General features: G+C 41.0%; 1 protein-coding gene across 5 annotated transcripts in view; it reads left to right on the top strand.

Annotated features, from left to right (window-relative positions):
- RBMS3 (RNA binding motif single stranded interacting protein 3) overlaps positions 1–13,816 on the top strand; it is an 809,235-nt gene that overhangs the window by 209,209 nt on the left and 586,210 nt on the right. For 4 of the 5 annotated variants that reach the window (XM_042474216.1, XM_042474218.1, XM_042474217.1 and 1 more), the window contains exon 1: positions 2,809–3,000. The exons of the other annotated variant lie outside the window; for it this stretch is intronic. In XM_042474216.1, the coding sequence (XP_042330150.1) occupies positions 2,926–3,000 (75 nt within the window). In that variant the 5' untranslated portion in view covers positions 2,809–2,925. Of the gene's footprint in view, positions 1–2,808; positions 3,001–13,816 lie in introns of those variants that run through there. 5 annotated transcript variants of the gene reach the window in all.

Genomic DNA, 13,816 nt, shown 5'->3' on the forward strand with positions numbered 1-13,816 from the left:
GGATCAACATGATGTGCCTCTGGCTGCGAAAGGATCTCAGTGATCCAGATCAATTTGGTCCACATTCGCACCTGAGGTGCATCGCTCTGTCCCCCAAAAAAGATGTGGTTAGTTATTTGATGCTGAATGCAGCGCTAAAGTTGCTTTTTCAACAGCTCCCCCTGCACACCGTGCTGGGTGCATTCGTGGCACAGTGTGAACACACTGAAATACCCCCGTTTCCGCACTGAGTTATTTTGTAGTGTGAATGACCCTAACGGAAAGAAAGATGTTGGCAGCATGAGCTTTCGTAGGCTTCACTCTGTTCCTCAGAAGCAAATGTTTTAAGCCGCTTTGATTGTTTTTCACAAAAGGCAGGATTAGATTAAAAAATTATTACTTTATTATTACAGTGAGCCCTGTGGAGCGCACTATCAGCTTTCAGCATACATGAGGGAGCCTGCAGGAGGGCGTGGGCGCAAGTGGCGCGCGCATCCCATTACGCCGCCCATGCACAAACCCCATTACTTCAAAGGGGCTCCAGCATAGCAGGGTTTTTTATGTGGGGGGGGAGGGTCCAGCATGGATCCCCCGTGTATAAAAAGGGGGCACTGTATTTATTTAGCATCAGAGGAAGTAGACTGTAGCCTACAACATACCAAACCATATCATACCATTGAAGAGCGATCTTGCAGCACTTTTGAGACTAACTAGAAGAAAGAAGTCGTCAGCATGCGCCTTCCTAGGAGTTTATCAGACAAGGGAATTGGAAGTACAATTCCAATGGCAATCTGAACGCAATCATGGGGTTTAACTTATTGCGTGATAGACTACCACATGCAATTTCAGGCAATGGCAAGCTATTTTCAGGCAATGAGAAGTCAGTTTGAATTCAATTTGAATTCAGTAAATTCGCTGAAGTAGCGAATTCATGTGATTGATGCGTTCTGGCCCCACTTTTCTTTTCATTCGAAATTAAGAGAGATTTCCCCCATGTGATAAATTCCCTAGCCTTCACCTACGGTTCTGCTGTATGACCATGATCCTAGTTTTAATGTAATTAATTTTATTAATTTTATTGATGTGTTCTTGTACGTATTTTATGGGTTGTAATCCTGCCCAATCCATTCGGGAGAGGTGGGAAAATATAAATACATATATTATTATTATTTCCTCAGAAACATCTGAGGAAAAATAGATGGAAGCCTTCTATGAAAGTAAGTGCTGCCAACTTTTCAGGTGAGTCCAAAGGTGGCACAAGGTCTCCCCAAGGATTCTTTTTTTGGAGTGGTGGTCATTTGGTTTATCATTACAAGGCGGGAAGGCCATGCAGTCCCTGAGAAGAACAAGAAGAGAACCTTTGAGGACAAGGAAGGCGCCTTCATGGCAAAATGACTCCTGAAGAGGGGAAGAATGTGTATAAAGAGACAAAAAAACCACACACCACAAAAAGGAAAACACACCCACAGGTCGAGGGCCAGGCAGGGGTTGTTTCCCTTGAGCTCCAAAAGTGTGGACAGACTCTGAGGCGGCATCCTCGGTGCAGAAATACTTCGTCTTGAACCCCTTTTTTCTGCCCACGGCTCCATGCTATGGATTCTGGGAAGGGTAGTGTGTTGTGCTGGCGCCACAACACACTACCTTCCCAGAATTCCTACAGGAGCGTGGCAAGAAAGAGGGGTTTTCAAGATGAAGTATTCTCTGTCGCTGCGGCTAAAAGAAAAACGCAAAGGATGAAAATACTTATTATTTGCCCCCATTCTTTATTCGACTAATAAAAATCTTCCAATAAAACATCTTTTCTGCTCAAAGGCGTCTTTGGGGGAGCAACTTTTAGGCGACTTTTTGTCGGGCGGGAAGAGAATATGTGTTGGGAAAAGAAAGAAAAGAAAGAAAGAAAGAAAAAGACTAGGGAATGAATGGAGCCCCCCCACCTCAAAGGACTCCCCTCAACCCCGCTTTCTGGAGCACTGTGGCAACCACGCGTTTGAGCAGCAGAGGGAAAGCGGGGTTTGGCGAGCAGGAGAGAAAGCCAAGCCAAGCAGAAGAGAGAGAGAGAGCCAAAGCCAAGCAGCCAGGCGGGCGGGCGAGTGGTTCTGCTTCTTCTTCCCTCCCTGCTGCTGCTGCTTTCTGGAAGGGAACACACTGCAGCTTTTTGGGGGCTGCGTCTTGGCGAGGAGGGGAGAGCTCGGCTTTGAGGTGGGTGGGTTGGGGAAGGGGGAGTTCAAACCACCCCAAGATTTTGGGGTTTGGATGCAAAGGAAAGCGGCTGCCACAACTCCGGCGACAAGAGGAGAGACTCTCCCCCGCCAGACGTTCCTCCCTCCTCTCCTTTCTCCCCCTCACCATCCCTTTTCTTTTCTTTTCCCTTCCCTCCTTTTTTCCTCCCCCAACGTCGGCTGAGAGAGGGATTGCGATTTGCGAAGCTCCGGAGTTGCTTCCACAGGACGCCCTTCATCCTTTCCTCCGAAAATAAAGCAAAATAATAAGAACCCGCCTCACGCCCCCCTCGAGAAACGGGCCATTGACCTCCCTCCTCCTCCTCCTCCTCCTCCTCCTTAGGCTTTGCTAAGGAGAAAGGGAGAAAGCACCTCAGATTGCAAAACACACACACACACACACCACACACACACACACACACCTTATTATTATTATTATTATTCAGCATTGGTTTATTCCCCCCCCCAAAGAACCGAGGATTTTTCATTTCTTTTTGGTGGTGGTTCGGCTGGACCTTGGGCGAGGAGAGGATCCAGAAGTCTGGCCAAAAGCCCCTCTCTGTCTCTCTGTTTTGTGTCTCCTTCTGAGTCCGTCAGGAAATAAAGGGGTTTCATCATCATCGGAGGAGGCGGAGGAGGCAAGGCTGCTGGGGAGACACTGCAGCCCCTCGCTCTCGCTCTCGCTCCACGAGTTCCTCTGCCTCGGAGACCACGGGATTCCAGCTACATGGGCAAACGCTTGGAACAGCAACCAATGTACCCCCAGTACACTTACTACTACCCTCATTATCTCCAAACCAAGGTAAGGGTCAGCGGGGAATGGGGTGGGGGCAGGCTGCATCCACTCTCGAGCAATAACCTGATTTGGCAGCGCTTTAAGTTGTCTGTCTCTTTGCTATGGAATTCTGGGAGTTGGAGTTTGTTGTGGGGCCCAGAGCGGAGCGGGTCCCACAACAAACTCCAACTCCCAGAATTCCATAGCAAAGAGACAGACAAAGAGTTAAAGCGCTGCCAAACCGGGTTATTCCTCCAATGTGGATGCAGCCCCTGCAGCAGTGTCAAGAGGAGAGACCATTAGGCACTTAAGGGAGTGATGGATAGCTAGGCTGGCATACATTACAGGCTCTCTCTCTTTCTCTCTTCTTTGGCTTCTCCTCTGTCATCATGAAGGAGGACAACTCATATTAGCCAGCCCAAGGGGAGGGGGAAAGGAAAATGGGCAAGGTCAGGAGGGAGGCATTTGGTCTGGAGTCTCTGGGAAAAGAAAAGGGGGGAGGCAAGGGTGTTTTGCCAAGCTCTTTCTCCTTTTTTGTCTAGGGGGGGGGGATTTCAGAAGGCATTTATATAGAGAGAGGTGTGTGTGCGCACACACACATGTATATACTGTATGTGTGTGTATTATATGTCTATAGAGATGTGTTATATATATATATATATACACACACACACACACACACACAACAGTATGTGTGTGTGGGAAACTTTAGAAGGCATGTATAGATATGTGTGTATGTGTATGCACACACACACGTATATATACGTGTGTGTGTGTGTGTGTACCTATATATATATATATATATATATATGGATAGAGATATGTGTACATATATACACACATACTTTTTTGTGTGTGTATGGGAAACTTCAGACAGAGAGATGTGTGTGTATACTTACACACTGTACACATGTGTAGAGATACACACACACAAACACACACACCTCTCTATACATGCCTTCTGAAGTTTCTCATAATCACACACACACAGACACACACAAAGATGTATGGGTGTGCAATTAAATAAACTGAAGCAGGAGTGCCCCACATTGTGCGACAGGGAGGTGATCCATCTGGACAGTGTCGCCATGGGGCTTGGCTGGCCTGGATGAGTTGAGTCTGGAGGTGATCTGGTCTGTGGCATTTCAGACAAGAGAGGGGGATCCTTTGGCCTCAGGGGGAGACACTGTGGGTACTCTCCAACTTTAATTTGACCCATATGCGAGAGCAGCCAGGGTCATAGGAGGGCAAGGAGATGACCTAATAAAAATCCTTGGGAGTTTTGGGTTTGCCCACCGAGGCGCCTTTTTAACACATTCCATGAAATATTGATCGCAGCGGGATCACACACACTGTTGCACTGAAAAGCCCTGGAAATAGGTGTCCACTATTTTGGGGAGGAGGAGGGAGGGTGAGGAACATATGCACCAGGGCTTCCTTCTTGTATTGTATTATATGGAGCATGTGTGTGTTTAAATAGCAAGCCAGGCCTTTATTTCCTAATAAGACTGAAGTGCAATGCACCACACAATGAATTAAATAGCATCAGTCTTTTCCCTAAACAGTGGCTCTTCATTTCTTCTATTTGCACTACTGATGAACTTTCTCAAATCAAGCTTTGCTGCCCTGTCTTGTGAACATTGATTTATTGTCCATGTAAAATCATTCTAAAAATTGACTTCAGAAATCTGAACTTCGGCGTGCATGGCTATTCTTTGGCGGGGGAGAGCTAACTTTCCTATGTCTGAGGAATCGGTTAAGACTCATAGGTTGTGGTGCTTTATGGGGAGTGGGGCCACAACTGGGTAGTTGATACTTTAATTTTGGGTGTGGCAAGATTGTCACTGTTTTCTGTAGCTAAATTGACTTTCTTCACTTGGGAAATTACTGTCCACTTTGTATTTATCAGCAGCTCTCCAATAACATAGAAGAACTAGCTATGATAAAACAGTAACGTCAGGAGTTGATCCTCAAGTCAAGGGGACACCAGGATTTCTCTGTGCAATGATTCTCCTTTCATTTATAATGTGGTTAGCACTAAGTTGTTTGGTATATTGTGGTGTGCAAGATTTCTTTGTGAAATATCAAAGCCTTTAGGCTTTTTGAACACTTGTTTTCACACACACACACACACACACACTGCCTTCTTCTTCTCAAGGTCGATTCAAATTGCATTTTACCTCTGTGGCCATTTAGTACATATTGCTGCTGCTTCAGCAGGAGCAGCCTGTAGCTATCTGGACTGCTATATTGCTTATATAGCTTTTAACTATTTGAAGGAAGAGGGTATAGACACATGGCATTCCTCAAAACCTGGCAAGCCAAGGACATAAAGCAATTCATGGGGATTATGTTTTTTTAAAGAAAGAACAATAGCCTGAAGAAGCGGATGAGACACACTGGACATTTCTTGTCTTTTACTCATGCAGTTTAAATGATGCTAGTCTTACAATTTGGAACTCCTTGTGTCTACTTAGCCAAATATGTTTTTGGGAAAACCTAACCTTGCAAATAGGTGTGTTTTTTTTTAATCTTTGGCACGAGGACATGGTTTAGGTTTCTCTTAATATATTTTGGTGGTGTTCTTTTGAAAATCTTACTAAAATTGTGTTTTGTAAAGGTAGAGAGAGGCTTTATTTGTAGATGTCTATTAACCCAAATAGGACTTTTCAGATGAGCAGCTGACATTATAAATACTATCTGTACAAATTATTTTTTATTTTACTTTTTCCTCCTGGATTGGGGTTAGAGAGGTGCATCCACTGTAAACACTTGCATTGCTATATGCTGCTTAATGCTATATAATGCAAAGATTTTTACTTAGAGGTGTAAATTTTTTTTCTTCATATTCGTGAGTGTGCTCTCTCTCTCTCTCTCTCTCTCTCTCTCTCACACACACACACACACACACACTGGCATGTGAAGAGAGATCTTCATGTCTCGTAGACGATATATTAATACAATCCGAGTGTGAGTACACGCACGTACACTCCCACCCAATTCTTCATTATATTGCTAAATAGTTTAAAACAGTGTAGATGGGCAGCATCTGGCTTTTGTTACCTTCAGGCTGTCTCTTAGCTTTTGTTGCTCACAATGAAATAGTTAGCATCATCATTTCTGTCAGACTCATATTTTGGGCAACTAATTAATTGTAAAGGCAATCACCTATTTCTGTCACAAATCTCTTCAATAATACATTATATAATGCCATTCCAGGATTATATTAACATCACAGTTAATATCAGGAAACGGAACAAAATGAGTCCAATGAATTAATGTGCACTGATATGAACTTCTGTTTACTAAATTCATAGTTTAGTAACAGTTTGGTTACTAGATATTACACTAGCTCATTACAGGTGTTAATGTGTAACACACAAAGCTCACATGCTACAATAGATCTTTAATGTTTGTCTCCATATTGTTCTTTTGTCTACACATTTTAAATATAGTTAAGCTATCCCCCCAATATGGTTATATGATCCATATGACATTTTAATTTCAGCATTTACATATATATATCCCATTGTGATATGATGGATCACCTATACATCCTTGATCTAGTATTTAATATGAAATGCATGTTGTTTGGTTTGAGTATTCAGAATATAAAAGTTTGTCTTTGAAATTCAAATATCTTTACTAGTTGTAAGGAAACTTAATTTACTCTGATGCAAAGATCATGTTTTGCAAACTATCCCTCTGTTTTCTGTGTATTTTAAAGATGGTAATAAAACTATAATTCAAATGTGGCACTATCTGACTATACTAATTTACATTTAATTATGTTAATTTCATGGCCAAAGTTTTCCTAACAGGAATAAGTATTCTAGGCCTATTGTGAATCAGAGACCAGATAAATATATTTTGTTGCCATTGTAAAATGGAATGCATGGCTTTAGACTGCAAAACTGTATTTTCAAAGGCATATCCGCTAGAGATGCAGAAAGAGGGTGATTTATTACATGGTCTGAACTCATGCTTAAAATACAATACAGTATTGTTACTATGTTTTTGTACTGTTCTCATAATTAATACAATTAAGGAATGATCTAGCTATTTTGTTGAACTCTAGTGCAAATCATTGCTCAAATGAGAAGGAAGTGATATCCTTTTAGTTGGTGACTGGTGGATAAGACCAAAGGAGTTGATACTTACCGTATATAGTGGAAATTATTTTGTCAAAGCAAGTTATTGGCAAGTAATTCTGGCTCTTAAAACTTGGAAGTTAATATTTTTGAGGGTGTTCCTAATCAGTGAGTGCTCCAGATCATAGTTCTTCATTAATAGATATTAGATTTAGTATTTCAATTGTGGAATTGTCTGAAGGAGCGCTGTACTTTAATTGCATATATGTTCAGATCAGCAGTGTTGGATTTTCAATTCTAATCTATTGCTTGCTTTTGCTGCTTTTGAATGTTGCCTTAAGTCACATGGCATTTTATTGCCTTTTTTGTTGTTCAGCTTTAAGCTTCAGAAATAAGATACATACAATATAAACAATGAATCACTACTGAATCTGCATCTTCCAACATACCTGTACAAAAATAAATGAAATAATCTCTGTAATACCAAAATCACATATTTTGGGAACTTAGAGAAAAAGTAGCTTTGTGACCTCGAAAGATGAGGTGGGCAATTGCTTATCAATGGAGGGATGTGTTTGTCTGTGTTTATCTATACATGTGTATGCATATAATGCCTCTATGTATGTGTGTGTTTACCCGTTTGCTTATCCACAAAATCAACCGGCGTGAATGTAATTTCATATGAAAAGAATTGAAAAAAATAAATACTCTATGATATATTGAAAGGTCTTTTTTTGGGGGGTGTGTGTTTTTTTAATGTTTACTTTTTTAAACAAAATGTAAGTCACAATTTTAGAGGACTTGTTTGACTTCTGTGAAATCAGCAATCCCCCCTTTTTATATCGTCATTATTTTTTAAAACAAAGAACCACCACAAGTCCATCCATCTCCTTCCTTCTTTTCCCTTTGACTAATCAAGTGCTTATTTACTTTGCTGCATTTCCCCACTTTTGGCCATCTGGCCCTACTGAATGCCTGGAGGAGAGAGTTCCAGATACCAAGATCCCTGACAAAGCTTTTTTTTTTTGGACTGCTAGTGTTCAGCTTGTATTTGGCGCCTGGTGTGAAGTAGGGGTCAGGTGTAAGGAGTATTTCATCAACAGCACACTGATTTCAGGCTGCATTTCAAACCATCTGCAGCTTGGATTGTTGCCAGGGCTCAAAAAGTCTTGCTAGAGCTTCAAGTGCCAAAGCAGAGATAAATATGTGCAAATAGACTAAAAAACAAATTTCTAGGAATGTGGTTGGTATGCACTTAAATCCTTCTTTGGGTTGATAAACTGTAGTATTCCCCTCCGTTTTCACGTTGCCAGAGCAGCATCCTTTTATTGAAAGGCATGGATAATAATGGATTGACCTTTGATTGTAGTAAAGTATTTGGATTAATATATTCCCTTGGCTCAATGCCATTTGTTTTGAAATGGAATATGGAAGCTTGAAATATGTTTCTCTTGAAAGCTGGGAGACACAAACTTGTTTCTCATTGACTTGTATAATCACTGCTTGCTCACCCTCACTAGAATGGCACAGCCCATTTAAACTATTGTGAATGTCCCAATGGACCATTTTCCCCCCAGATTGTTATTATGATAAAACATTTGGTTCACAAGGGGATAACATTTTGGTATCAGGATGACTTCATCCTTCTGTATTTGCCTTAGGGACATCTCTTACAAACCACACAAAACAGTTTAAGTCACTGCAGAAAAGATACATGCACACACATTTCCATACCAGTCCCGGAGGTAGAGAATATAAAGATCTTGCTACAGCAACTATCCATTATCAATACATTTGGCCCTCCATTCTTTATCCATGGATTCAACCATCTATGGCTTGAAAATATTTTTACAAATAAATTCCAAAAAGCAAACTTTGATGTTGCCACTTTATGTAAGGGATTCCATTTTACTACACCACTATATATACTGTAATAGGACTTGATCATCCACAGATTTTGGTATCCATGAGGAGGGGGTGGTACTCAAGCCAAACATCAACAGACACCAAGGGCCCAGTGTAGTAGCATTTTACTCGTGGTGCATACTTTAGAGTCAACAGTAATATTTTTTCAATGTGCAAGAGGATTAGGCTGAATCTCCTTCTGTACATTTCATAACCAAATGGAGAAAGGAAGAGGAGTTGTGATACTTTTTTAATTCTTTGAGCTGGAGTGAATATCTCTCAGGAGAAATGTGCTTTGATTTGTATAAAGGCCAGATGAGGACAGCTGTCTAAAAAGAGCACCTTGAGGTCATATCAGGTGTTGTGGTAAGTGACACTGAACAACTAGGATGAATCTTAGTCTTACTTTGTGACACCCGTGCATCCGGAAGGAAGTTGAAGCTGATATACAAACATGTTCAAAGGCATCTGAAGTCCATCAAGGGAGAAGAAAAGTATAGATTTAAAATGGATACACAGAACTGTGAATACACAGTGAACTCTCTCTTTCCATGGCCTTCTGATAGGCTAGTTGCTTTCTTGCTGCCTCTTTCTTATGGGAAACAAGACGTCACATAGCAATTTACCCAGGATGGGATAATCTCATCTCTAAATATTGTTGTTGTTACCCTGCATTTTTCGCAGTCTCAGACTCAAGGCAGTGTGCAAAAGTTAGAAAAGATATAGTCAAAGCTTCACTTCGTACAAAAGTTTTTTCTTAAATCACACTAAGCTATCAATAGCATTACAATTAAAAGTATGGTCATTAGAAAGAAAAACAACATATATACACAATATGCCATGTTATGACATATCCTTTCCCCCATTGCAGTTGGGCAGTCAAGGGCCCGTTGAAACAAAAAGGTTTTTACTTGCCTATGGAATAACACTGAGGAAGGTGCCAGTCTCACCTCTGTAAGGAGGGTTTTTCAGCGCCTGGGAGCAGAAATGGAGAAGACTCTCTCCCGTGTCCCCACCAAATGTACTTGTGATGGCAGTGAGACAAAAAGAAGGGCCTCCCCAGAACATTTCAAGACATGGGGAGGCTCATAGAAGAGAAATGGTCCTTCAGATAACCTGAATGTGGAATGTACAGTGCTTTAGGTCATAACCAACAGAATTGCTTCAGCCCAGAAACAGACTGATGGCCAGAGGAATTGTTGCAACAGAGGTATTATGTGCTCCCTGTATCCATCTCCAGTTACCAATTTGTTAACTTTGATAACTGCATTATTTCCTGGTTGTAGGAATATAAGAAGTTGCTTATATCAGCCCTATCTGGCTTGGATGCAGGCTATTTGAAGGAACGTATCTCCCTGTAGGAGCCCCCGAGAATATTGAGGTCATTGAGAGAGGCCCTTCTCTCGGTCCCACTACCCTCTCAGACATGTTTGGTGGGAACAAGAGAAAGGACCTTTTCAGTGGCTGCTCCCAAGGTCTGGAATTCCCTCCGAGGGAGGCCAGGATGGCTCCATCTTTGCTGTCCTTCTGGCAGCAGGTAAAGATGTTTCTATGCCCCCAGGCTTTCACATGACAGGGATGCTGTTTTGTTTTTGTTTTAAAGAGTTTTAAACTTTAACTTTTAATAAGGACATGTTTTTAATTGTTTATATTGGTTAATTGTTTTTTAAACTTGTATTTTGCATGTTTTATAGTGTTTTAACTTGGACTGTTTTAGATTTGTAAGCCGCCGTGAGTCCCTGTACTGGGAGGAAGGCGGGATACAAATAAACATTGTCATCATCATGTCCTACAGTTTGTTATGGAGCCTACATGTGGCCCCATCCTTTTTTGTGGCTCTTGCTTGCCCTATAATTGCAATCCATATATATGAAAGCTAGGAGAATTGTGTTCCATTAAAGGACAGTTATGCTGTAAAACCATATATGTGTACTCCATGTGCCTTGTTCTGGCCAAAAAAAGCACTCCCCCAAGATGTCTGATTTTATTATTGAAACCATAAATGACTTCTAGTCCCTTCCACTTTTGATATTTATTGATACTGGCAGGGAGAAGTGTAGCCCATGGTTTATCCCACAGGAGCTTGACATCTAGGTTGGTCCTACTTGCCCACCCCAAATCTATGCTGACTGGCAGCACCATTTCAAAGTCATTCCAGAGATGTAGCCTTCATTACACTTTCTGCTTCAGATATTGTTGGCTGAATGTGGATCCAGTACGAAAGAGGCAGGTGGACAAGATGGAAAAGAGAGAACTGGGGTACAAGTGAACAAAGCGTCTGATGTGCTTCAGCCAAATATACATTTAAAAAGAAAGTTCAACACTCATTCATAATATGCCTGTAGCTTCCTTTGTCTTGTCATAAGTAGCTCGATCAGCTTCTTAATTGTTCCTAATTTTGATCCTATGACAAAAAATATAATATGGTGTGTGTGTGTGTGTGTGAGGGAGGGGGGGGGAGGAGAAGAAAATGTAAGAAAAGATTCCTGAGAATTTGCTCTGAGACTTTCATTAAGTTGTTTTGTAAGGGTTCTCATAAACTACAGCTGTGCATGATTAAATACGGTAATATCAAAAGCATGTGTGAATAAGAGCTTTTGTAATATTCCCCTCAAGCACCAAGAGGATGCAGATGAGGTTATTTAATCCTATATTGTTAAAATACTTATTATGTACGTACATATTGGGAGAGGCTTTTTGTACTGTTACACTATGTCTTGCTCGTTGAAAGTTGAAATGTATACAATTTTGTTCACATTTCTGCTAAGGGAACAAGACACCATCTTGCTGTTCACCATACACAGCAAAATGTCTTGGGATGTCCATGTACACATGCTGCTACTTTTGGGCTCTTCCAAAAAGTCGTTATTGTCATTTTAGGCAACTGTGATCTGTTAAAGAAAGACGTTGCCTGGAACTAGTCCAATCTTCTATACAGTGGTGCCTCGGGTTACGAAATTAATTCGTTCCGCCGCCGCTTTCGTAACCCGAAAAGCATTCGCAAGCCGAAATGCCATAGGCGCTAATGGGGAAAAGCCGCGATTTCGTGCGAAAAAGCCGAAAAAAGCACCAAAAATTTTTTCGTAACCCGAAAAAACATTCGTAACCCGGAACAATTATTTCCTATGGGATTTTTTCGTATCCCGGAAATTTCGTAACTTGGGTATTTCGTATCCCGGGGTACCACTGTACTTCTATAAAAAGGTGGTTTAGCTGTTAAAGTGAACAATGCAAACCACCTGTTTGAAGGGGCATATACAAAGTACAAATGTTGTGCTACTGTGTTTCCATTCAATCTGGAATGTGTGATATATCTAACCCAATCCCCCACCTATGTATCATTCTCCTGTGCACAGAGACTGGGGTGGGAATCATGCACTCCTCCAGATGTTGTTGAAGTGTGAATCCTAGCATTGTAACCAGTAGTAAGGGGTGCAGAGAGCTGAGGTTCAACAACATATGGGTGTGTGTATAATTCCCAACCTTGACATATACTGTTTTTGTAAGCTCAACAAGGACATGGAAACCTCTTTCTTCAGGGGCACATTCTGGATCAGGAAAATTAATGGACTTGCAATTGTATGGTGAGGCTTAATTCTACTCTGAATAAAGTAGATGAAATCCTCACACAGCTCTCAGGTGACTTAAAACCTCCCTGCAGCTTCCAGATTTTATTCATTGACCAGATATGGTATATGATATATATATATTTTTAAAAACAAACTGATTCCTTTTGGACACCTGCCTAAAACCAGTACAGAAATTAAGATGCTTGTGACAGGCTTGGCTGTAGATGCTATCTCTGAATGAATATATGTGACTGGGTCTTTTTTATGTGGTGATGCCATAACTCTGGATTACTCTTGTGGTCTTAATCTGGGGAAGCTGCTTCTTCATATCTGTTTATTTAGCAGTCAAAGTTGATTTTATTCCAATGTACTTTTAATTCCCAAGTGCTGGCAGTACTTCTGACCAATTTTGTTGTGAAAGTTTAGCCTTCTTGCTGCTAGGTTTGTTTTCTTAAAAGTGTTTTTCCCCTCTTTCTTTTATAAATTGGCTATACTCATACTTTTTATAGATATGTTGCATTTATGTAGTATCTGGGTGAATTTAGCAGAAGAGTGAGATACAAACAAGTCATTATGAAAGAGTGAATTGCAAATAAATATTGGGCCATATTAGGCAACATGCTCTATTAAGATGGTATACTATGTTAATATTAATCCTTTCCTCACACTGAATATATAAAAATGAATTATGCTATTAGCTTGTATTTTTCTAGCATTCACACTTGCTCTTTTAACTCTCACTGTCTCAGCTGAGTAAACTTGTTAGAAATGCAAAGTGAGCATTCAACCTTCACATAGCTCTTGACACAAAATGAGACTGAGTAAAAAGTCAGGTGATCTAAAGGCTTAAAAATAAAGAGAAGAACTATGGTAAGCAGCAAATGACTTTGATGGCTAGGTTAAAAGATAGTGTAATTAGAAGAAATGTTCTGTTGTCTCAGTACTGCTAGGCAATATTGTTAGACATTGCTCTGTCTCCTGTCTTGTTTGATTTTTCACAGAGTTCACATAGGGCTGAACACAGTGTGCCAAACAATAAAATAGCAAGGCTGCAATCCTGTGCCCCGGGTTACTTGAGGGAACGCCTCTCCCTGCATAATCCACCCCGCACTCTCAGAACAACAGGTACATTATTACTCAACCATCCTAAGATGAGATTGGCGACTACCCATCAAAGGGCTTTTACAGCAGCAGCACCTTCTCTTTGGAATGCTCTACCAGAAGAGATCCGCCTTAGTGGAATGGTGGAGGCCTTTAAAAAGGCATTAAAAACCTACC

The sequence above is a fragment of the Sceloporus undulatus genome, chromosome 6 (genome assembly GCF_019175285.1).
Source record: "Sceloporus undulatus isolate JIND9_A2432 ecotype Alabama chromosome 6, SceUnd_v1.1, whole genome shotgun sequence".
Classification (NCBI taxonomy): domain Eukaryota; kingdom Metazoa; phylum Chordata; class Lepidosauria; order Squamata; family Phrynosomatidae; genus Sceloporus; species Sceloporus undulatus.